The sequence below is a fragment of the Sinocyclocheilus rhinocerous genome, unplaced genomic scaffold (genome assembly GCF_001515625.1).
Source record: "Sinocyclocheilus rhinocerous isolate Xijiao unplaced genomic scaffold, SAMN03320098_v1.1 scaffold273, whole genome shotgun sequence".
In the NCBI taxonomy this organism is placed as follows: Eukaryota; Metazoa; Chordata; class Actinopteri; order Cypriniformes; family Cyprinidae; genus Sinocyclocheilus; species Sinocyclocheilus rhinocerous.
In genome coordinates, this window is record NW_015656360.1 from 2,355,783 (window position 1) to 2,380,744 (window position 24,962).

Genomic DNA, 24,962 nt, shown 5'->3' on the forward strand with positions numbered 1-24,962 from the left:
AATACTCTATTGCACATTTCATAAATACATTATTAATAATACATTAATAGATTTTTCTCTACTCAGCCGTTCTCTGTCCTCTATTGTTTCTTAAACTGCTTGCGTTTGTATTTCAGATTCTGACCCAGGAAGACTGGAACGTGGTCCTCTATAATGGAATGGCTTCCACTACCCCATGGGCGGCTCTTTACTTTGTGGCTCTGATGACTTTTGGGAATTATGTGCTCTTTAACCTACTGGTGGCCATCTTAGTGGAGGGGTTTCAGGCAGAGGTAACAAAAAACCTTCTATTTCAGCTGTTTATTTTCTAAAGATCTGTGCACAAAGGAGTTGCTTTCTCCAGATAGTCTGGGGAGTTCAACTTTATTGCTCACACAAATACTGTAGTCAACATAAAAATAAGTATTTGACCTGAGAATAATTTTTCCAAATAATATTTTGGCAGTCAAGACGTGTTTTCTATCAGCTGTTGAGAGTCAGAACGAAACAGAACCATCTTTGCAAATTAATGGCGCTTTTGATCTAATCAGTCAAACATTCCAATTGTTCATGATTCAGTTTGATTCATTTTATCAGTTCACTCATGCACTGAATCGTATGCAGTGGTTTCCCATACTAACTGGTAATGAGATACTTTAAAAGACAGGGAAAAAAACTTGATGAGGTGGATATTTACCTTAAATCCACTGTAGGAAACAACTTGCAAATGTCTTCCATTGTTTGTTTGTGACAAAGGTTTTATTGCACATACAGTACTGCAGGTAGAGCCAGCGTATATCCAAATACCCAAAATATTATCAAAAGAGTGTTAAAATATGGGAACACTTTAAATAAATGAATAAATAAAGCATCAAATGTAAAAAAAAAATTATAATAATAATAAAGAATGCACTGCAATTAACTGCTTTAAAAAAAGTTTAAAAAATAAAATCATCTAATAATAAAATTATTTTTTTGTAATAAAATAACATGTATATCTTATAAACTAATAGATCAACTCCATGTCTACAGCTAAAAATGAAGATTTATTTTACAGTTGAAAGTCTTAGTGTTCATTACTTCAAATTTAGCTTAACAAGCAACAAAGAAGCTTGTGCCATTTTTTCACAGCCCTCACAACTTTATATTATGTACAAAATAGAAATTAAATACATATTGAATAGGAATTAAATCTAACATACCGTATATTATATTTTAATTCAAAATCTAAATCTGTAGCTAATATGCAAATGAGTCACCCTGAAGAGGGTAAACCTGTGCTGCACAAGTTGAACTAGTGCTTCAGGGATTTACAGAATTTGACTTCTTAAGGATGCAGGTTGGTGCATAAACAAAGTAACTGTTTTCTCCAGATAGTCTGGGGGGTTAAACTGCATTGCTGATACAGTGCTGCAGTGTTTGGCCCATCAGTCATACTGGGAACTGTGTGAATTGTGAACTTGTTATTAGTAGGTGTAAACCTGCAAAGACTAAAACAAACACCAACTTTACACAACCCTAACCACAATCGAGGTCTAACAGGGTAGCAGAGTACTGATAAGGGCACCACAGCTGTCTGTATGCACAGCAGACTGTGACTGAGTGAAGGGCAGTGTGTTGTTGATGCCAGAGGCCGACGTCCTCTGAGAGAACGGCTCCTGTTTGGCTTCAGTGCACCCTGAATAACACTTTAGTGAGCTGAGCGGTTACTGAAATACTGTGCGCTGTCCACAGAAAGCTCTTGTGTTTTGCAGGGTGATGCTAACAGGTCAGATGCAGATGAGGAAAAGCGGTCAGTGAACTCTGAAGAGGAGGAGAAGCTGGGGGAATTACAAGCTATAGGTTACTTCCTTTAACACATAACATGTTATTGCCAGGTAACATGTAAAATGACTTTCATGCACACTTTTTACACTACATAGATTTCTCCTATTCTTAGCCCGTTCATTCAGGTATATAGTTAAGTTCATTGCAGACCCCATTAAAGAGGGCAGTGGTCCTCTAGAGCCACATTATAGTCACCGCGAATCCATTTCACATATATGAATCTACTGGGAAAAATGCCCTATTTATGTGTCCTTCTTCCATTTACCTTTACTACTTTGTCATTCATGGATAATCCCTTTAATTTTATTTACTGGATGGTGATGACTTTCATCGAATAACTCCTTTTACTTCCACCAACAGAGTTGAAGATGTACTCTCTGATGATGTCAGCAAATGGGCATGTGGATCCTCGAGGCACTTTGCCCCCTCCAATCATCATGCGCACTGCTGCCACCCCCATGCCCACTCCGAAGAGCTCGCTCGGCCCCGAGTCAGTGTTTGGTTTGACCGAGTCCAGGCGAGGCAGTGGCATCTCAATAGATCCAAATGCTTTTGATCAAAAATCTCTGGTAAGAAAAAAAAATCAGCTGTCAGATTACAATCAGGTGTCCATTACAGTGACATCACATATAGATTGCTTGAGCGTACAGTAGTTGAAAAAAGAACATAAAACAGGAAGTGAAGTCATCATTTATCATTTTATGACATAGGTTAGCTCAGGTTGTGAAATGTCATGTTGTACGATATTTATTCATTCAAAATTCATGATATTTTACTTCCTACAATATTTTTACCTCGACAAAGTATTGTAGAATATATTTTAAACATATTTTAAAACATGATTAATATGTGTACACTTAATACAACATATTCAAGGTGTAAAGACAACATGATATCACTTTCTACTAGATAGTTGCACCACATTTTTATATTCATTAAATGTAAACCTTTCCTGAAAGTGGTATGCTTTTCAAAACAATATGAAACCAACATAAATACAAAGACATTTTTGCAAACGTGGCACATGTTTTTAAAGTATTTTCTTCATTGTGGACACTCTTGTTTGTCACTGACTCCGACCTTGAATGTAATGTCTCTTTAAAAGTGTCTGTCAAATGCAGAAATGTCATTTTGTATTTTTTAATTGTTCATTGCTATTTATTTAACTGTAGTCAGGGGCATCGCTAGACACAGGGGCAGCAGTTTCTCTCTCCAAAATAGTAAGGGATTACATTAAAAAAATGGATGAGGTGGATATTTACCTTAAATCCACTGTAGAAAACAAAACTTGCAAATGTCTAATATTGTTTGTCAGTGACAAAGCAGCTTTTTTTGTGCGTACAGCTTGTAAACAACTCTGTACTTCAGGTGAAGTCAATTTATATGCAAAACATTATCAAAAGAGTATCAAAATATAGGGACACTATCCGATGTGCCCCAGTACTAATGAAAGGCTAGAAATGCCCCTGACTGTAGTACTTAATTGCAGTAACAAGCAATATGTGTAACGTAGGCACTGCAACATCTTACTAGGAAAAAATATTTTCCTGTACTATCCCAGACTAGCCCAAGAAGATCTCCATGCCACCACCGTGGCTCAGGAAGTAACTGGGGCAGCCGCAGGTCAAGCTGGAACAGCTTAGGACGGGCGCCGAGTTTGAAAAGGAAGGACACGTCTGGGGAGAGGGAGTCTTTGCTGTCTGGGGAGGGCAGGGGCAGCTTTGAGTACGAGGACTTGGAGGGTGAGAAGCTGGCCAGTATCAGTGGGGGCTCACTGCAGCATCCCAGCTCTCTAGATATCCCTGAACTGCCCCAAACCCCCAGCTTCAGCTCACTGGGAGACTACCATGATTGCAATGGAAGAAGCCTGCACCTGCCCACCGACCTGTCCACCAACCTCAGCAAACAAGACTCCATTGCAGAGGAGGACATGGATGATGTAAGTCATGGCTTAATGCTGTGTTGTTCGTTACAGTCAGGCAATGCTGACTTGTTTTTCAAACATGTCTTCCCAGGGGTTTGTCTTGTGAGGAGACTAATTGTCATGCTGTAATTGATTCAGCACCTCAGACTGAAGGCAGTAATTATTTTTCTTGGTGGGTGAAAAGTAACCTTTATTGGTGTCAGTGTGATGATATCTGCTCACTCAAGAGGCCTCGTCTTGAAATTGACTTTCAAGTGCTGTGAAATAAACAGAAACAACAGGGCTACAATACAGGCCTACATACAAACAACATACACAAGCAGTCTGGACATGCACAACTACTCAGTCTTTATTATTATTTTTTTAACTAATTTTAGAAAATAGTAAACTTCAAAACATTTTTTTTTTTTTTTTTGAAAGACGAAAACAAAAAACTTTTGACCTTTGTATTCAACAAGGAATATTACGAAAAATAATATATCATGGTTTTTACACAAATTTTTTCAACATTGATAATAAAAAATGTTTCTTGAGCAGCATAGTAATGGCTGCTTTAGAAAGTCAGCTATACATCACAGGGAAAAAATACATTTTAAAATGTATTAAAATAGAAAAGTAATATAGAAAATAGATTTTTTTATTTTAAATTGTAATGATATTTCACAATATTACTGTTTTTACTGTTTGATTTAAGATCAAATAAATACATCCTTGGTGAAAGCATGAGATACTTATTTTAAAAACATAAAAATTCTTAACAACTCCGAACTTATGAACAATAAGTCGCTACATGAAGCATCTGCTAAATGAATAAATATTTAAAAAATTAAAAAATACATTGTTGTCTTTTGTGTTCGTAAGCTGTTCCTGAAATAATTTTATTTCTTGCAAAGGAAATTTGAGATATGAATCATGGAGTCACTACTGAGCTGTTAAAAAAAAAAAAAAACTTTCAGTTGTTTGAAAGGTGCATGCATGGTGTTAACTGAAACTGCATAATTGAGATTATTGAGTACATAAAAATGTCCATAAAAACTGCATAAAAGTGTCAGTGCTTCATATGAACAAGTGGAAGTTAGTTGGAAATGTTTTTATAATGATTTCCCACAATTGTATTACCATCCACATAATTACAGCTCTGCTTCATGGTGTCATTTCTTCAAGTTAATCCATCTTTCTAACCAAGTACCTGGCAAATCAATTAGATGTTTAGACTAAAAGGATTTTAATTGTGCAAAATGTATATTGCATAAAACACATTTGCAAAATAAGCTGTTAGGTTTACAAAATGGTAATTCATCAAATTTAAACAAGCATCCATTCAAATCCTTCTTTATTGATATACTGAATCGAAACCATTTGCGTAATGTTTATAAGCAGAGGATCGTATCTACCCTAAACACTTTAAACTCCTGACAATGCTGTAGTTAGTGTTTAATGCTGTAGTAATTATCTGTAGTTCCTCTCTCTTGTGTGTTATAGAGCTTCTGTTTCCGTCTCAAGAGGACGTTTGAAGCATATAAACCTAAGTGGTGTAAAGATCATGAAGACTGGTCCCTTTATCTGTTCTCTCCTCAGAACAGGTATGTATTTGCTGTCTCCAAACAACTATTGACCAACTACTGCCTTCCTTTCAAAGTTTCACATTCATTTTTTGTACTGCAATTTTGTTATACAATTCTTTCCTAGGTTTCGGGTGATGTGTCAAAGGTTAATTTCTCACAAGTTGTTTGATCATATAGTCTTGGTATTCATCTTCCTAAACTGCATTACCATTGCTCTGGAAAGACCCACTATTCAGCCATCTGTAAGTTTGCTTAAGTGTAATCAAGGCCATTTGCATCTAATATTTGCTGATGTCATGCTTACTGGATGTACGATTCAGCATGTCCTTTGGTTTTTTTTTTTCATTTCAGGAGCGAATGTTCCTCAGTATCTCCAATTATGTTTTCACTGTGATTTTTGTTGCTGAAATGACTGTGAAGGTATGATTTAGGCCTTTTCTCTCTATATAAAGAATATTCTTTCCACAAAACACTCTCACACACATGATATGGCTTGTGTTAAAGGTGGTGGCCCTCGGCTTCTGTGCTGGGAAGCACAGTTATCTGAAGAGCACCTGGAATGTTCTGGATGGGGTGCTGGTCTTTGTCTCTCTCGTTGACATTCTGGTCTCCCTGGCCTCCTCTGGTGGAAACCGAATCCTTGGCATCCTGAGGGTTCTTCGTCTGCTGAGAACTCTGCGGCCGCTGAGGTGAGCCAGCGAAAGGTCACAACGCGCCTGTCTGAGGCTCAAGCAATAAATGAAATCCGCTACATGGTCATTGCTCCAGTTAAGGAATAAACTGAAGGTTAATTATGTGGTTGCATTATCTCCCGAGTCTACACGTTAAAATCTTACCGATTCAACTAAAGCTTTGGCGAAATGAAGTCTGTTATCCTTGAATTATTTTAGAGGTAAGACTAAGCAGCGGTTTATCGATCTTAAAGGTCACTCAGACAATTGTACCATTACATAAATGCTCCTGGAATCCAAACAGGTTGAAATAGGTTGTGTCTTTGTTTTTTCACATAAATAGAGTGATTAGTCGCGCTCCTGGACTGAAACTGGTGGTGGAAACGCTAATAACGTCCCTGAGGCCCATTGGGAACATTGTGCTTATCTGCTGTGCCTTCTTTATTGTCTTTGGCATTCTTGGAGTTCAGGTAATTGCTTCAGATGCAACATGCTTTTCAACAGAAATGTGAGGGATTTTCAGATAACGCAGTAGCGATGTTATGAATTACAGCTCTTCAAAGGAAAGTTTTACCATTGTGAAGGTGGCGACACCAAAAACATCACCAATAAGTTTGATTGTATTCAAGCAAACTACAAATGGATTCGGAGAAAGTACAACTTTGACAACTTGGGACAGGTAAGTGTTATTCACTAGACATTATTCATTGGTTTGGACACATTGAAGCATAATAAAGCGATCGGCTGAGTGAAAAAGTAAGGTCATGTTGCCTTTTCATTTTTATAGGACTTCAGGAAAACGATTTCTGCTGTAATGTGGTTGAAATGATTCCCAGATTGTCATTACGAGCCCTGTAACTGCACTGAATGAATGATGGTTTTGCCGGCATGTGTCTCTCTTCTGCAGGCTCTCATGTCGCTGTTCGTGCTTTCCTGTAAGGACGGATGGGTCAATATAATGTATGACGGGTTGGACGCTGTCGGGGTGGACATGCAGGTTTGGATCTGCTTTGCTCATTCTGGCACGACTTTCCTAATTTGTCATATGATGGATGTGTCCTCTATCTTCCTGTCCTTCACGCCTACAGCCTGAGCGCAATCACAACCCCTGGATGCTCCTCTACTTCATCTCTTTCCTGCTGATCGTCAGCTTCTTTGTGCTGAACATGTTTGTGGGAGTGGTGGTGGAGAACTTCCACAAGTGTCGTCAGGACCAGGAGGAAGAGGAGACACGTCTGCGCGAGGAGAAGAGGCAGAGACTGCTGGAGAAAAAGCGCAGGAGTAAGGAGAATAGCGGGTCTGGTCGGTAGTCTATTTTTCTGAGCACTGCCTGCTTCCAGAGCCTGAGAGAGAAAGCTAGAGAAAGATTTTTTTTTAAAAGACGGAAGCAGTCAAAAGGCTGAGGAAATTCAAAAACCATGCACAATTTGGCTCCAATCTGATGTCAGCCTTGTGATGGACTGCAGCATGTTCCTGCATGAGATGCCCGCAACACAAAATGCTGCATGACAAGCCAACAGGGGAAGTTTGCACAGTACATATGGGGTCAGCATCATGGCCAAAGCAGCAGAGCATCCTGCTGTGAATACTGTATATAGTGTGGTCAGTTAATAGAAGTTTGAACTAGTACTAATTAGGACTGTTCATTTAATGTTAGTTAAGTGTTCATTTTCCTACCATCAGAGCAGTTCAAGGTTGAAGTACCAAGCTTGAGCAGAGTCAGTATAGTCAACGCACCTAACCAAACAACACAGGCAGCAAAAAGCCCATCCTCACATGTAAAAATGGTTTTCAAAGACTTTTAAACTTGAAAAGTTGATTTTAATATGTTATGATCATGGCACGATATGCAGCGCAATGGCCAAAAATGTGTCTGCATGTGTAGACCAAGAGTGCGTTCTCTGTGAACGACCACCAAGTTCACACTACCGTTCGTAAGTTTGGGGTTTTTAATGTTTTTGAAGTGTCAAAAACAAAGTCTCTTATGCTTACCAAGGCTGTATTTACAGTATTTGATCAAAAAAATACAGTAACAAAGTACAATTTAAGTAAAATGTAATTTATTTCTGTGATGTAAAGCTGAATTTTCAGCATCATTACTCCAGTCTTCAGTGTCACATGATCTTTCAGAAATCATTCTAATATTCTGATTTGCTGCTTAAGAAATATTTCTTATTGTCAATGTTGAAAACAGCTGTGCTGCTTAATATTTTTGTGGAATGATAAATTATTTTATCCTGATTTTTTGGTGAATACAAAGTTCAAAAGAACAGCATTTATTTGAAATAGTCTTTTGTAACAAATGTTTTTACTGTGACTTGTTCAATTTAATGCATCCTTGGTGAATAAATGTATAAAGTTTCTAAAAAAAAACTTACTGACCCCAAACTTTGAACAATAGTGTATCTCAGACAGATACAAACTCAACTGCAAAATGGATTGCTGTGGACCACAGGCCAGTGATAGGCTTATGATCAGTGACACTGAAATGAAATCAATAATGTACTGACTTTTAAAGCCACTTTTTATATTCAAGGATTCACTCCTCTGGTCACAATCACATCATGCCTTTTATTTTTCTTCATTTGGGAATTTGCTCAGCAAATATCGCTAAATGCATTTAGTTCATCTGCAAATCTGCTAATTTAAATTATTACATTACAATTTTAATCAATTGAAAACCCTAGTAGTCATACTGTAGGTATAGAAAAGAATCACCCCTCTTTAAAATAATCACATTTCGTTGCTTTGCAGCCTGAAATGAAGACGGACACAGTTTTTGTTTTATCCAGCTGTATTTACTCAGTGCAACTTATAACATCCAAGTGAAAGATATAACACCAACATGTCAGAAAAAAATTAAAAACCAGAATCACTGAGTTGGAAAAAGGATCACCCCCTTGTGTCAGTATTTTGTTGAACCACCTTTTGCTTTAATTACAGCCTTTAGTCTGTTGGGATATGTCTCTATTAACATTGCACATCTAGACTTTGCAATATTTGCCCACTCTTCTTTGCAGAACTGCTCAAGTTTGGTTAAATTTGATGGTGAGCATTTGTGGACTGCAGTCTTCAAGTCGTTACACAGATTTTCAGTGGGCTTTAAGTCTGAGCTCTGATTAGGCCATGCAAGGACATTCACCTTTTTCTCCTTCAACTGTGTGCTTTGGAAGGCCTTTGAAAAAAAAATTTATATCCATCTCCTGACTTGTGTCTGTCTACAACTTTATCCCGGAGATCTTTTGACAGTGCCTTGCCACCCATAGTTGATTGTTTGCTTCAGTTGCACTACTTCAAGGACTGAAATGCTCCAGCAAAACTATTTTCATGCTGAGCTGATGATGATGAATAAAAAAATTGTATTATAATTTTTTTTCTGACATGTTGGTGTTATATCTTTCACTTGGATGTTATAAGTTGCACTGAGTAAATACAGCTGGATAAACAAAAACTGTGTCCGTCTTCATTTCAGGCTGCAAAGCAACAAAATGTGATCATTTTAAAGGTGGGTGATTGTTTTCTATACCCACTGTTCATCCAAAGAGGTAGTAAGAAATTCAAAGAGTGTGTGGTGTCCTCACGATGCTGGAAAACAATGACGTGAGAAGAGGCAGTTGCTCCGTGACAGTTTTTAAGATGGGTTGGGGGGATGTGTGGATGATATTCATTTAGAGTGCTGAACTCAAACATATGTAATTTTACATCAAGGAAAGTTACATCATATTATCCAGTTGAGAGACTGAATATTAGTTGCCTGTGGTCTGGCTGTCTGTCTAAATCAGTTCGGTACACTGCACTATTAGGGTTGTCTGGTTGTGAGCATTAAGGAATCTAAGAATGCCAGCCATGATTTTATGTGACTAAACGAATAAATGTGAAGACGTGTGTTCTTTGTTTAAGCACCACGCCTGCCAGGGCAAAGCTTCCTGATAAATGATCTTTAGCATAAAAGCTGACAGTCTTATCTACGTTTGTCACACTTGGCTCCTCCAGCCTTTACAGCAGTCGAGGGATTAATCGTGTATGTGACTGTGACTTATAGTACTCATAGTTGAGTCCATAGCAGTTGAGTTTTATTTCCCTAGATCTATTCAAAGAGCCCCTCAATTCATTCATCTGGGATAGATCGAAGGACATCTCACAAAACAGTCCTCAACACAGAGTGCATTTAGCAGGACAGGGAAGAAAAGGAGGCAAATATTCGTATAAACAGATGTTTTTTTCAACTGTGGCCATGTGGATTTAAGAAAATAGTTTAGTAGAACACATTTATCGTATATCACAGGAGAATTGTTATGAAAATTCACATGACATCTCAAATTGTGTATTGTGTTCAGTAGTATTCTATGATGGAAAAGACACCTTGAATATGGTTGAAATAAAATGGATTTATTCAGGATAATTTAATGGCTTGCATTTTATGCATCCTACATACAATGAATATTTTTTAAATTTTTTGCACAATTAGTCAAAATTATGATGAAAATTATTATGTTTACAACAGAGATTTACCTTAATTTTTCTTCAAACATGACTCAATTAACAAAAATGTTTGGTGTTGTGAAAATGAGACCATAACTGAGGGACATAATTTTACACAAAAATCAATTAATAAATACACTTTATGCAAAAAATATCACAAATTTTCATTTCACATTTGTTTAGATTATCATAGTTGGGACATAAAGAACATAAACCCCTTTGGACACAAAGGTATCTGAAGTTGAAGAAACATTTCTACATACAGTATATCCAAATCACCGATCTGTGGATCTGTTCATTATTCAGACCCACATGGAATCTGCACAGATAGCTCTGCGGATTTCCTCAAAATTCAAATGATCAAAGTTCTAAACATGCTCCACCCTTGAGCTCATTTATATGAAATATTTGGACTAATTTGCTAATAAAGCTTTCAACTGTCACTTAAGAGTACAGATTAACTCTTTTTAGATCCTGCAAAATTCATCAGATTTTCCCCAAATTCGGATCAGAAAATGTTGAAAACGTCAACAGATGTGGATTTCCTCAAAATTCAAATGATCAAAGTTCTAAACATGCTCTACCCTTGAGCTCATTTATATGAAATATTTGGACTAATTTGCTAATAAAGCTTTCAACTGTCACTTAAGAGTACAGATTAACTCTTTTTAGATCCTGCAAAATTCATCAGATTTTCCCCAAATTCGGATCAGAAAATGTTGAAAACGTCAACAGATTCCATCTGGGCCTGCCATTATCCCATCATATTGGAAGATAGACTGTTTCTGTGTGCAACTTTATAAGACATTTAAACTGGCCATGAGTGTGGTATCTGCTACGGAGAGATGTTCCATTTAATGGTTATGCTGTACCTGCGTGCTCAGATATTCAGTAGCTCAAAGGCTTCTCTCTTGGCATATGGTATTTACCTGTAAACATGCTTTTATGGCAGACTCAGAAAGATGGATTCAAACTCAAATAAATTTTATGGTTGCTGTCATGTCCAATATATCACACACACAGTACAACTAATCGATAAACAGTCACCTCTAATCTCTCCTTGAGAAACACCTGTCCCTGTAACTTGTGCTACTCACAGAAGTCCTTTCATAGGTTCTCCCACATACTGCCATGTTTACAACGGCATGTTCACCAAAGCAGCATGCTTGAAACCCATGAAGGCACAAGTGCTGCATGAGAGGACTTTGAATGAATAGTGTTGCAATAATATCACAATGGTGGTGAGATAAAGTACTGGTCCTCTCTGCAGCAGTCGTCCCCTTACACCCAGTGCCCTTTTCCTCTGCATCAGTGGTTTGGCTTATCCGTGTTTACCCTGCACTGACTCTTCTGTGCTGTCTGTCTGTATGACTCTATCAACAGAGGCCCAGCAGAGACCGTACTATGCAGATTACTCTCCAGCCCGGCTCTACATCCACACACTGTGTGCCAACCACTACCTGGACCTCTTTATCACCTGCATCATCTGCATCAATGTGGTCACCATGTCTATTGAGCATTTCAATCAGCCTCAAGTGAGTCTATGAACCCTTTGAATCTTGATTTGTTGCATTGAAACCTACAGTAACACATTTTTTTGTGAAACATTCTGCTTGAAAATCGTTTATGCTCTTTCTTTAAAAATAAATGACACCTGGGGCCGGATTCACAAAACATTCTTAAGAATAACACTCTTCAGAATAAAGGTAAAAACACATAGAACAAAGGAACCAATAGCAAGATCACATGAGGGCAAGGGAAACACGTGTAATGACAGGAACCATGACTATGGAAAAAAGCAAAAACAAAATATGAACATGAAACCAACATCCAAAACCAACGTTACATTACTTAAGACATTTTTCTTAAGATTTTCATGAATCTGGCCCCTAGTTTGATATTTTTATATAATGCAAAGACATTTATGCATTATTTAATGTGGTTTTATTGTCAAAATAATACTTTACTATAAATTGTACAGCATTGAAACTGCTGAAATCATTGTTTCTATCTCACACAGTACCTTGTAGAGTCACTGAAATACTGCAACTATGTCTTTACCATCATCTTCATAATTGAGGCTTTGCTCAAGCTTGTGGCATTTGGTTTTCGGAGATTCTTCAAAGACAGGTATTGTGACCTACTATATGGCTCTGTCTAATGTAAATGTAAATACATTAACAATATATGTATGCAAACCTATACTGCACTGAAGAAGTCTCTGGAAATAAAATCCATTTTATATTGATATTATGAGATTATATATTCTCTTGCAAAACAATTATGGTTTCAAGCAGTATTCACAAGTGTTTATTTAGTGTGCACTTTAGATGGTATTATGGTATTACACTTGCTATATACATTACATTCTCATTACCAATTTATTTTTAACTTAGCCTTCTTATTCTAATTCTAATCCTGATACTAAAGTCTCTCTAAGAATGTCTATGGGGAGTCTTGTCGGTCCCCAACCCCTCAGTGGCCTTGTCCCTTATCTCACACTCTCTTTGTGTATTGGATATACTTGTGTTCTTAGATATCTGTAGTCATGCGGTAATTTGCAAGTGCTTAACCCGATAAAGTTAATTAAAGACCCCATCAGCTTTGTGTACAGCAAAATATATTTTTTATCTTCATTCAGAGATGGTGTGCACTGATTATTTATTATTCAAGCCAACAAAGAAATTAGATCAAAACGTGACTGTTACTTAGATCAGACAGAAAAAATAATTTGCACTAATTAAAGAAGAATCAAAAATATGTACACAAGGGATAAAAGAGGGTGTGAGTGATTAAAAGGAGGATTACGTAAATCTAACTTACTTGTGTATTGGATATACTTGTGTTCTTAGATATCTGTAGTCATGCGGTAACTTGCAAGTGCTTAACCCGATAAAGTTAATTAAAGACCCCATCAGCTTTGTGTACAGCAAAATATATTTTTTTATCTTCATTCAGAGATGGTGTGCACTGATTATTTATTATTCAAGCCAACAAAGAAATTAGATCAAAACGTGACTGTTACTTAGATCAGACAGAAAAAATAATTTGCACTAATTAAAGAAGAATCAAAAATATGTACACAAGGGATAAAAGAGGGTGTGAGTGATTAAAAGGAGGATTACGTAAATCTAACTTACTGTTATGCTTAACTTCTTTTGTTCTTTTGGCAATATTATAAATATAGCTAAAATTAACATAAGACCATGTCTTAATCATACATGCGATAAAATTTATCTTTTCCATGTTAATCAGAGTTTTTGTCCTAACTGGCCATGAAAGCGATATTCGACGAGCGACAGCAGATTCTATTTTAGAAATGGTTTCTATTTTTATTTGCGACATCATGGCTGGAACAACATACACACTATGACAATGATAATCTGAGGTACTGATTATGTGCTTTATTTAATGTCAAAAAGGGTCTAATGTGAGTTTGAATTCCATTTTTGGTGACCTTTATTACATACTGAAAGCGACAATGGGTAATAATAATCTTGAAAATAAATGAAAGGAAACATAAATGTTACAACTCAATGTAAACCAACTGTATTCCATAACAAAGACTGTATCAGTCACTCAGTATGTATTTGTGAAAAGTGCAGTGCAGTGCGCTTGCAGAGAGAGCCCGCCCATATGCTCTTCTGATTGGCAGTGATTGATTGATTGAATGATTTTGTTGCATCACATAGCCAGGTTGCGTCTAGTGTGGACAGACAAATTGCTTGTCGCTTGAATCTTACTGCATTGCATTTGGACGTAATCAAGCATTTGAATCCTTAAATGAATTATGTATAGTATTGCAGGGCAACTTCACTAACCTTTTGTAATTAAGCGTGACAGTGTGATCAAGTCATGTTTTAATATGTGGTGTCTGATGTCATGTCATGCGTAGAGAACGGGATGAATCATTGGTTTCAGTTCAATGAATTCAGCTAAATTAAAAGGAGTCATGATCCCTGTTGGTTATCATTAATCCCACATTAGCACATGTACAGGTGCAATCAACAGTATGTTGTTCTGTTTGCAATATGCTCATAAATCTGTGTACGGTTTATTTGCTCAGCTTGCCTAATGTTCAAAAACCGATTAGCTAAACGACGCTTGTTGCTGGATGCTGTATTTTAACTGTATAATGTTGTAATGTGCTGGCAGATGGAACCAGCTGGATCTAGCCATAGTCCTGCTCTCTATCATGGGCATCACCCTGGAGGAGATCAAGATGAATGCAGCGCTGCCAATCAACCCCACCATCATCCGCATTATGAGGGTGCTGAGAATAGCCAGAGGTACTTTCGTTTTTTAGCTTGTTAACAAAAAAGTTATTTGCATGTTCTATTATAAATAGCCTGGGATTTGATTTGTGCCTCTTCGTGCTTTTGCCCACAGTACTGAAGCTTTTGAAGATGGCTACAGGCATGAGAGCCCTGCTAGACACAGTTATGCAAGCTTTACCACAGGTAACTAATGTTGTGTTTAATGTTGTGTTGTAACTAATGTTACATTCATTCATTTTATGTATTTATTTAATAATAAATGTATATTTTTATTTTTATAAAAATATTTAGGTCACACTTTATTTTAAGGTCCAATTCTCGCTATTAACTAACTATTAACTATGACTTTTGCCTCATTAAACTCCTAATTACTGCTTATTAATAGTATGGTAGTTGTTAAGTATTGGGTAGGATTAAGGATGTAGAATATGGTTTTGCAGAATATGTGCTTTATAAGTACTAATAAACAGCTATAATATGCTAGTAATATGCATGCAAATAAGCAACTAGTTAATAGTGAGAATTTAGTCCCTAAACTAAAGTGTTACAAAGAATAATATTGTAACAGCTAAAGTAACTCTAATATATACTGTACAGTATATTAGAGACAAAACATTACCTGACAAAACATTTCTACAGTGTATTCAGTATGCTGTGTGTGTTATTTTGCTTTAAAGAGATATAGATGTACTGCACATTTGTTTTTGTCTTTGTGTGGATATGTAAGACATGGGGGGGGACAGAAAAAAAGTTGGCGATAAAGTATCTACAACACAATGCTGCTCCCCGCGATTGATTGTTTAATAACATACTGTGATAATGCACTTCCTCTCTTTAGGTGGGAAATCTGGGCTTGCTGTTTATGCTCCTCTTCTTCATTTATGCGGCACTTGGCGTGGAGCTTTTTGGGAAACTAGGTCAGTGCTGCAATCCTGCTCACTGTTCATACTGAGCGCTCCATTTCACAGTTCTAGCGGCTTTGCTCTACCTTAGCTGCCACTCTCATTTTTGGGCCAGAAATGCTTAAATTTGGTCCCCAAACGCTTCTTGGAGCTTGCTCTTGCAATGGCAGCATTTTTGTAGGATATAGCCTCTAGGCTCAAACAGTCATTTCAATGCTACTTATATCCCTGTGAGAGGCCTCTGGAACACAAATGACAGGATTATGCTTTCTCTGAAAGGGCAAGCACTCTAATTACTTTCATTAGCCTTCAACTTTAAAATCAATGCTAATTATTGTGTCAGACATGTCTGGGGGTAACAGCTCATTTGCTCCTTTAATGGTAATACAGGGAACTCTGTCAGGTTATCTCCACTTTTAGCAACACATTCAGTGATAGTCTAGCTATGCTTTTTGTGTATAAAAAGTATTTGACTGTTGTCAAACTGTTATTTACCTATATTTTCATCTAGAATGCACTGACAACAACCCTTGCGAAGGATTAAGCAGACATGCTACGTTTGAGAACTTTGGAATGGCCTTTTTAACATTATTCAGAGTATCGACGGGGGACAACTGGAATGGCATAATGAAGGTACTACAGTGCAGACTTTTCATTGTTCTTTTTCTAATTGCATTTAGTGTTTTATAGGTGCAGTTTTAGTCATTAATGCATTGCATATGTGCAGGACACTCTGCGAGAGTGCCTTCCAGAAGACAAGCACTGCCTCACTTATCTGCCCATGGTCTCCCCCATCTACTTCGTCACCTTTGTGCTAATGGCTCAGTTTGTGCTGGTTAACGTGGTGGTGGCTGTACTGATGAAACACCTGGAGGAGAGCAATAAGGAGGCTAAAGAAGATGCTGAAATGGACGCTGAGATTGAGATGGAGATGGAAATGGCTCGGCGTCTCAGCAACGTTTCAACAGGGAGCTCTTCAGGGCCAGAAGGAAGGGCAACTTATGTAGGAGCACGCCCAGATTCACCTGGACAGGTATATCTGCCCAAATGACTCAGAAGTCAATAATAAACAGTGTCGAAAAGAAAGAATGTTTTTAGTTAAGCCATGCATTTATGGTAATAGAATAATGAAGGGTTTTCAAACTGGGATCTGGGGAACTCCAGGGGGCTGCAACAGAGTGCTAGGGTATGCTGTAATACTTAATATTTTTTCTTTATACATAAAAATATATAGCTGCCTTTTATTATAGTTCTTTTATTAGGGGATCATCATATTTGTGGGTCCTTGACAACAGAAGGTGGTGTAATGAACTGGTCATAGTGTACGAAACATTATACCATTTGTTCTAAGTTTAGTTTTGCACTTATTGAGCACCATTAACTCTATAAGGAGCAACCTGAGTTAGCTGCGGGCAACAGAATTGCATTTGTGTTTTATTGGGTGCTGAGTTGTCACAATACAAAAAAAATATGCTGAGGGGATGTGGACAGTGAGAAGTGAGGCTCTGCGGGGAGGCCAGGAACATTTGTTACCTCTCATGGGTTGCTCAGGCAAGGAGTGTATTTGCTTTGTCAGCTGCAGTGAGCTGGTGAATAAACCTGACAAGCTTGGCTCTAGGTGTTTATAGGTTTGTGAGTTGATGTGTGAGGGCAAAAGCACAAAAGCAGAAGAATACATTTCTCTTCCGCAGGATGAGGGGATGCAAAGAACACAGGAGAATTTGCTCTCTCCACGGAAAATGTCAGTGTCAAGGATGCACTCTTTGCCCAATGACAGCTACATGTTTCGCCCTGTGAGGTCAGCCAGTGCTCCTTATCCACTAGAAGAAGTGGAAACCAGTCAAGGGTACCTTGAATTAGGTATAAAGAATCAGAGTACATGACTTTCTGTATTAATAAGTACTGATCTCAAAAGGGGGATAAAACTTATGAAACGTCTTCATTAACCTTTCCTGTAGGCTCTATCACCTCAGTCCATTCCCAGCCATGCGAAAGCCATTCCCTGCTCCAGGTCCCCGGTGTTCCTCCCCATTCCCAGTTCAACTACCTCCCCAAGATTCCCCCTCCCATGCCCTCTCCAACCCACAGCATAGGCAGGACTTTACACAGACAGGTATACTCTCGCTCGTCCCATCCGTATTAAGTGCTTCACTGTTGTTCAGTGCTTGCAGGTTACATGTTCACGTTGTCCTATGTTTATTCTTTCAGGAGGCAATTAAAAATGACTCCATCGACGTGCAAAGTTTTGACTCCAAAGACAAGGCAGGGATAACAACAGGCAGCTTCAAGCATGTTCCTCGAATGCCCCCACGTGGACATGCCCCCAGCTTCTGCACCTTCCAGCAGCCCCATAGCCAGCACAATATCCTTTCTCGACCTCCCAGCCTGGCCAGCAGCAGCAGAAGCACCAGCCCTAGTGGCTCCATGTTTGATTCCGCTGATCCGATCGACGAGGAGGTCCACCACATCAACAGTACAGCACGGCTGTGGGTAGGGATTCAGGCAGAAGCCCGGAGTCACTCCCTGTCTCCTTATACCACCTCAGGGATGCTGCTTCCCGTCCCTGTGAAGAACTGCAGCAGTGCTGCCAACTTAAGCATCAAAGACCCAAAGAAGTGCTTCAGCGTGGACACAGAAGGTTTTCTGGAAAAACCCTATGGTACCGATGACCATCGTAGGCACTCAGTTGAGATTTGCTTTTCAGTAGATGACGGGCTGTTTGGTCAAGAACTCAGTGAGAAGAGGCACATTCCGATGCGTGGACAGTCATTGCACATTCCCCGTAAGAAAAAGATGAGCCCTCCCTGTATCTCCATCGAGCCCCCATTTGAAACGGAAGTTCCCGCTTCTCTTGCATCCATGAAAAAGCTGTCGGAGAGCAGCATGTTACTACGGAGGAGGACGCCATCCTATGACCTGGCCCTACAGCGGGACTCTCTGGATTTGATTGAGAAACAGCTGTCTACCCAGCCGCTCATCAAAGTAGAGCGGCACCCCTCTCACTGTGCCGAGTATCTGTCCCTGCCGCACCCCACCCCAATGGGTAATCTGGCAGGCATTTTGTGTGAAAGCACACAGCCGTCCCCCTTTGATAACCGATTTGAAGAATCCACTGACTTCAGCTCTGTAAACAGGACAACCCAATGAGGGACATCGGCTTTAGCCAAATTTTACCATCCACACTCAAGGGTGCGGCAACTAGTTGAATGGGGGACGTCGACCTCTTTCTGTAGCCAAAGTTTTCTTTCTTTCTTTTTCAAATATAATATCATCATGAAAGCCAGCTAGGAATGGCAGCCGATCCTAGCAGGGAACAGCGTTTGATCTGACTGTGATCGGGCAAGGTGTTGAACATGGGATATGCAATTTCAGGTTTCCAAATGGAACTCTGGTTCTAATTTTAATCCCAGTGCTCAATCACATTGATTTGAGTTCAGGATGTGTAGTGTTATGTATCATCTGTATCATATTTGTCAGTCTTTCCTCCCTTTTTCATGAGCATTGGTAATGTTTTCTGTAGAGACAGAGTATACAGATTAAAAGAACTAATAAGAACTGTACATGTTATGTATTTTATTGACTCATAATGTGTAAATAGAGAACATATTGTATTAGTGGAGAAACAAGCTCTATTCATATGCACATATTTTTTTATAGAGATCTATAATGTTTTTGCACATAACAATTTGAATTGTCTTCTGTTGTCTTCTTGTGAATGTACATTTTTTAATCAAATAGCTGTGGGATCAATTCTAGTCTGTTTAGGCCTACTGATATTGAGATGATTTTTATTTTTCTATTGGGAGGATGGGATGTGTCGTATTATATAGATCCAATGAGAACCAAACTACAAATGATCTGTAGCCTGAGTGCAATACACTATAAATGTTTCTATAGAGATCTATAATGTTTTTGCACATAACAATTTGAATTGTCTTCTGTTGTCTTCTTGTGAATGTAAATTTTTTAATCAAATAGCTGTGGGATCAATTCTAGTCTGTTTAGGCCTACTGATATTGAGATGATTTTTATTTTTCTATTGGGAGGATGGGATGTGTCGTATTATATAGATCCAATGAGAACCAAACTACAAATGATCTGTAGCCTGAGTGCAATACACTATAAATGTTTCTGTAAGTTTACCCAGTTAGGTTACTCACTTTTTAAACAAGCATAGCCAGTAACGTGCATCTCACATACACAACCCTTTACCATACTCAGGTTCATCTCAAAATGTATATTACAATTTCTGCTACACTCTACATTATAACCTAATTTAACCACAACAGAACCTATTTTAACATTTTGTGGCCCGTGGCTGTGGCACAAGTTGCATGTGAAGGACAGAGTAATTCAAATGTAAATGTGACCTTGTTCTGTTTCTTCTGATGTTCAAACTTTATAACTGTCAAAGCAGAAGACTAAAGGCTGGAATACACTACATGACTTTTAAAATCTGAACAGATTTTTAAAACACTAGGTATCATACACTTACCGACTTTGTAAATAGTGAAAAAGGAAAACTGGCCATCATACACTACATGACTGAGGATCACACACTACCAGACTTTCAAGTTGTTCCGATCATAGATATGTATGTATAGATGCCCCATTCGACGGCTCCAGGCACGTAGATGCGGCCGCCATCTTGGAACGGTCAACTTGACGTCATTCACCATACTCTAGGTTCTCACAGAGCCGTTGAGCCGTTCTGTGCAGGATTGTGGCATCTTTCGAATATTCAGTGATACACTATGCGATTTTCTATGGAATCTGTCAACTCAAATCTGCAGACTGACTCTGACTTTCGGCAACTAGCGTCAATTTCTCCAGACTGTAAATTGACGGAAAATCGGGGCAAAAATCATGTAGTGTATTCCAGGCTTAAAGGAGTTTATATCAGTACACATCTGATCTATTTTTTTTTAAATCTTTTCTGCTTTGAAATGGCACCTCTGGTTTGCAGTGGCGGCTCCTGGGTTTTAAAATAGAGGAGGCACACTAATTGTATTGGTCTGGGATCCCTGCCGATTATTATTATTATTATTATTATTTGCTTAACCACTTTAAAATGGCTTTTTGGTTGCTTTTAGTCAGAAAACGTAAAGAAAACGACATACATACAGCAAGATAATATAATTTCACTTACCTGGCCTATCACTTGAAGCAAACATCCATCCCTTCTTAAAAGTCTGTGTTAAAAGAGAGCTGCCTGTTGCGCCATTTAATTAAGCCGACTGCTGTAGCCTATATCCAGCTTAGGCTGTTTTCCCTAAATTTGTATATATACTGTTTGAATGACAGCTTGGTAAATCTGTTGGCGATCAAATATTTAATATCGCTACTCATCATAAGTACTTGGTACATTATCAGCGCAGCGGCAGACGTTCAAACTATAACGTAATTTACGTCTCTATGATTGGTTGATATCAGAAGGGAGGCTAGCCTCCCTTGCAAGGGTTCTTTTCTCAACACTCCTCAGCGCTGAAAGTGAACACTCGATGCTAATTGGCTAATTCTTTTTACCAACGGAGGCACGAGAGCTCATCTCTGCCCCGGCCTCCCCCTACCCTTCTCTATCACCTAGCGGTTGCAATTACATCAGCAGATTCGGCACATTCGCGATAGAAAAGCGCCGCTTTCGCGTTATGGTATTACAACTGTGAAATTACAAACAAAAAATATACATTCTGAGACATGAACTGAAATGAATTGTGAATTTTATTAACATTAAATCGTCCTCCTCCCATTTTCACCTCAAAATTATGGGGAAGCTGTGCCTCCCCCGACTAGCCGCCACTGCTGGTTTGTGCCCTTGTGAAACAATGAGACAACTGTTTAATGAAAGGAACACAAAGTTATGTTTTGATTTTTTTTTTAGAAGTGATCAATGTGATTTATGTATAGTTAAACTAAGCCATGATGTTTTTGGCAAATCACAGGTAAACGACACCTGCGAATCCTGCTCTTTAAATTATATGACTCACACAACTACATATCCAGTGTCATCAATGTATCACCTGAGGTTTAAAATAGCTGATGCAGCTTTTGCGCTGTGCTAATTTACTTTTTTCTCCATTTATGATTCTCCTCAAAAGATGGGAGAGGGAAAATCAGTTGCATGTTATTGAGAGATTTAGAAATACAAACATCTGGATGTTTTACAAGTTTTTGATATTTCAATTTTCAGATATTTTCCATTTGTAGACATATCTAATTGCACTGAGATGTAATTACAAGGTATTCCTCTTTGTAGAAATGAGTAAACTCACTTATTGTTGTCTAATGCAATATTTTATGATAGTCTATGTTGAGATGAGTGCAAGAGGTTTAGTTGTAAGCAAAAATCATGGATGATTACAACTGATAAAAGTATGTACTCTGACAACATAATCAGACATCAATTTAATATTGGACTTTGAGACAAATGTGTGCAGTGTTTCATGTATCTTATGGTACTAGAACCATGTTTTTTGCAAGAGAATTGTTGAGAGGTGTTTTTTAAGTTGCTATTGAATAAATGACAGAGCTGTATGGATGGAGTAGTATATAACTGCTTAAAGTGTTTAATCACTTTGGGCAAATGGACATTCTTAGCGTTTTGTCTTGTTTGTTTTTTTTAGTATGAGCTTTTGCCATTAAGCAGCCTAATGTCCTTAACCCTTCAATAAATAATCAAAGCATTTTCCTCAAGCTTTCATGATGGTAGTCATTCCTCTGTCCTTTTCTCTTGTTATTGCAACTACAACTTATTTATTTTAATTTTTAATGAGAATGTGAATCAGTATGTTTTCCCCCCATTTATGGTAAACAAAATGACATTTTTAAGAATTTTTTACACTGCTATTCTCCAGTCGTAGAAGGTAAAGTAAGATGAGGCACACTATTAAAGCTGTCAAGCATCACAACGGATAAAAAGTACCAAATCTCATAAACCTCGTCCAAAAAGCTTTCTAAAACCACACTAAAGTGCTGTGAGGTGACTGAAATGCGTTGCTTAACTTACTAGAGTATTTTAAAATTATGACAAAATAATATGAGATAACCAAGTTACCACAGATTTATTAGAAACACTGGAATTTTTTGCGACAAATATTAATATTGTTTTTGGTGCGTTATTCACTACTTACCTGATATTCAATGCTCAGTTATAAGATGCAGCTAATTTTAAAATGATGATGCCCAAAGATGATTCCGAAAGCTGTGTGGCTGTAATAATTATTTTTGGTAGTTGGTTTCTGACTAGTCAACGGCAGTAGCAGTATATAGCGGAGTGTTGGCGTATGTCGCCACCTACTGGACAATGGTGAATTTACACACGTTGGAATAAACGGAACTTTCCATTTGCATTGAAAATGTTCCACACGGAACTAATAGAGTGGCTACACTGACGGTCAGAACGTAAAACCAAAACGCCTTTTCTTGAGTTGTTGTTTTGAATACAGGACAATTAAAAGGACAAATGTAAAATGATTACATTAATTAAGTGTTACGAGTGTCTGTCATATATCCCACTGCTACAAATATAGCCAAGAATGGTAACGTCTTACTGTAGTATTAGTTACACATTTAGTATGATTTCGACTTAGCATTGGTATGTTTGGCGGAATAAAACATCGATAGACAGAAACATCACGGTAATATTTCAACAACAGTTAACGCTAAAACTGCAATCTGAAGCAGAAGACAGCAATGTGGGGAGAAATCGAGCCGTGTGTCAAACCCCAGGAGGATGAAAACATGAGCAGCTGTGGGACAAGCCAGAGATGGACAGACTCTGCAGATGTACAGGTGAGATGTGTTCAGCTCATCACCATCTACAGAAGAGTGGTTTATGAAATTCATGCCTGGTGAGAAGTACAAATTTGCATGGTCTGATTACATGCTATCTGACAAATGATGTTGCATTGTGCCAACTCAGGCTACGTAAATACATTTTAATTTTTTACTATGTACTTAAACAGGGTACAAAGATAGTCCCTTACTGACAAACAAAACAGAAGATTACGTGGTAAAAAGAGAAAACATTTTATTGTAATTGAGAGAGAGAAAAAAAAGAAAAAATGTGAGTTAGTTAGTGAGTTGGGTTAGTTGTAGCACACAACTAGAACTTTATTAAGTAAAGTTATTAAATGGAAATTCACCCAAACTATTTTCTAAATACTTGTTATTGATCTTATTGTGAATGATTCATCCATGCATATGTGTATTTTTTTTAGTCCAAATGTCTCGACCTGTCAGTGAAATGACAGACGTCTCTCTGGTGATGAAGGCTTCTTCAGTCAATTATTCTGCTTAAACTCTCTTAACCTCTTCCTTAAAACCAAATCTTTCATCACGACTTAAAAAAATTAGAAAGAGAGTGAAAAGTGACAGTAAAGACAAAATGCTAGCTTTTCCCTGTAGATGTAGATAATATCTAGTAATTTTGTACAATTACCAAATGATACTAACCTCTTGAATCTCTGTTGACAATGCTATCTAAAGCAGAAGACAGCATTGTGGGGAGAAATCGAGCCGTGTGTCAAACCCCAGGAGGATGAAAACATGAGCAGCTGTGGGACAAGCCAGAGATGGACAGACTCTGCAGATGTACAGGTGAGATGTGTTCAGCTCATCACCATCTACAGAAGAGTGGTTTATGAAAGTCATGCCTAATGAAAGTAAAGTTATGAAATGGAAATTCACCCAAACTAGTTTCTAAATGCTTGTTATTGATCTTATTGTGAATGATTCATCCATGTAAGTGTATTTTTTTAGTCAAATGTAATATTTAGTCCAAATGTCAGTGAAATGACAGACGTCTCTCTGGTGATCAAGGCTTCTCCAGTCATTTAGTCTGCTTAAACTCCACCTCATTATTTTAATATATTAAACTGTCCCTAAAAAAGTTTTTTTTTCAATCAGATGCAATTTGTCTTTTGTTTATAACGAGGGGCAAACACACAGAGATAGTGAGAGTATAAGGTCAGAAGCAGAGCCAGTTCAGACCCAGCAGCTTTAAAATAGTGTAGCTTAAACTTTATCTCCATACCGAAATCTCAGATGGCCAGACAGTGATTCATCTTTTATGAATGGTTAAAATACTGATGTCCAGGAGTCCGTGAACCTAGGGACTGTAGCATATAAAGCTTAGCGTAAATGTGTGATATGAATAAATAGTGCTCATAAACAGCTTGTTATTTTTTTAGTCAAATGTAATATTTAGTCCAAATGTCAGTGAAATGACAGACGTCTCTCTGGTGATCAAGGCTTCTCCAGTCATTTAGTCTGCTTAAACTCCACCTCTTCCTTAAAGGGGTCATATGATGCGCTTTCAATTTTTCCTTTCTCTT

The 24,962-nt window shown here is 37.9% G+C and overlaps 2 protein-coding genes across 3 annotated transcripts in view; both read left to right on the top strand.

The window, feature by feature from the left end:
• The window catches only part of LOC107720044 (voltage-dependent T-type calcium channel subunit alpha-1H), a 47,193-nt gene extending 27,696 nt beyond the window's left edge, over window positions 1-19,497 (top strand). The window contains exons 12-33 of one of the 2 annotated variants that reach the window (XM_016527629.1): window positions 117-272; window positions 1,734-1,821; window positions 2,167-2,375; window positions 3,368-3,745; window positions 5,213-5,313; window positions 5,420-5,537; window positions 5,647-5,715; window positions 5,800-5,984; window positions 6,310-6,436; window positions 6,520-6,645; window positions 6,874-6,963; window positions 7,055-7,268; window positions 11,832-11,983; window positions 12,469-12,578; window positions 14,604-14,737; window positions 14,838-14,908; window positions 15,564-15,642; window positions 16,139-16,260; window positions 16,355-16,660; window positions 17,319-17,487; window positions 17,586-17,740; window positions 17,836-19,497. In XM_016527629.1, the coding sequence (XP_016383115.1) occupies window positions 117-272; window positions 1,734-1,821; window positions 2,167-2,375; window positions 3,368-3,745; window positions 5,213-5,313; window positions 5,420-5,537; window positions 5,647-5,715; window positions 5,800-5,984; window positions 6,310-6,436; window positions 6,520-6,645; window positions 6,874-6,963; window positions 7,055-7,268; window positions 11,832-11,983; window positions 12,469-12,578; window positions 14,604-14,737; window positions 14,838-14,908; window positions 15,564-15,642; window positions 16,139-16,260; window positions 16,355-16,660; window positions 17,319-17,487; window positions 17,586-17,740; window positions 17,836-18,774 (4,098 nt within the window). In that variant the 3' untranslated portion in view covers window positions 18,775-19,497. The remainder of the gene's footprint in view (window positions 1-116; window positions 273-1,733; window positions 1,822-2,166; window positions 2,376-3,367; window positions 3,746-5,212; window positions 5,314-5,419; window positions 5,538-5,646; window positions 5,716-5,799; window positions 5,985-6,309; window positions 6,437-6,519; window positions 6,646-6,873; window positions 6,964-7,054; window positions 7,269-11,831; window positions 11,984-12,468; window positions 12,579-14,603; window positions 14,738-14,837; window positions 14,909-15,563; window positions 15,643-16,138; window positions 16,261-16,354; window positions 16,661-17,318; window positions 17,488-17,585; window positions 17,741-17,835) is intronic. The other variant, XM_016527630.1, reaches the window with a different exon arrangement.
• Window positions 19,498-23,008: 3,511 nt separating this feature from the next.
• Window positions 23,009-24,962, top strand: part of LOC107720089 (coiled-coil domain-containing protein 97-like) — a 4,568-nt gene continuing 2,614 nt past the window's right edge. Inside the window, exons 1-2 of the mRNA XM_016527694.1 lie at window positions 23,009-23,418; window positions 24,115-24,274. Coding sequence (XP_016383180.1) covers window positions 23,320-23,418; window positions 24,115-24,274 — 259 coding nt within the window. The 5' untranslated portion in view covers window positions 23,009-23,319. The remainder of the gene's footprint in view (window positions 23,419-24,114; window positions 24,275-24,962) is intronic.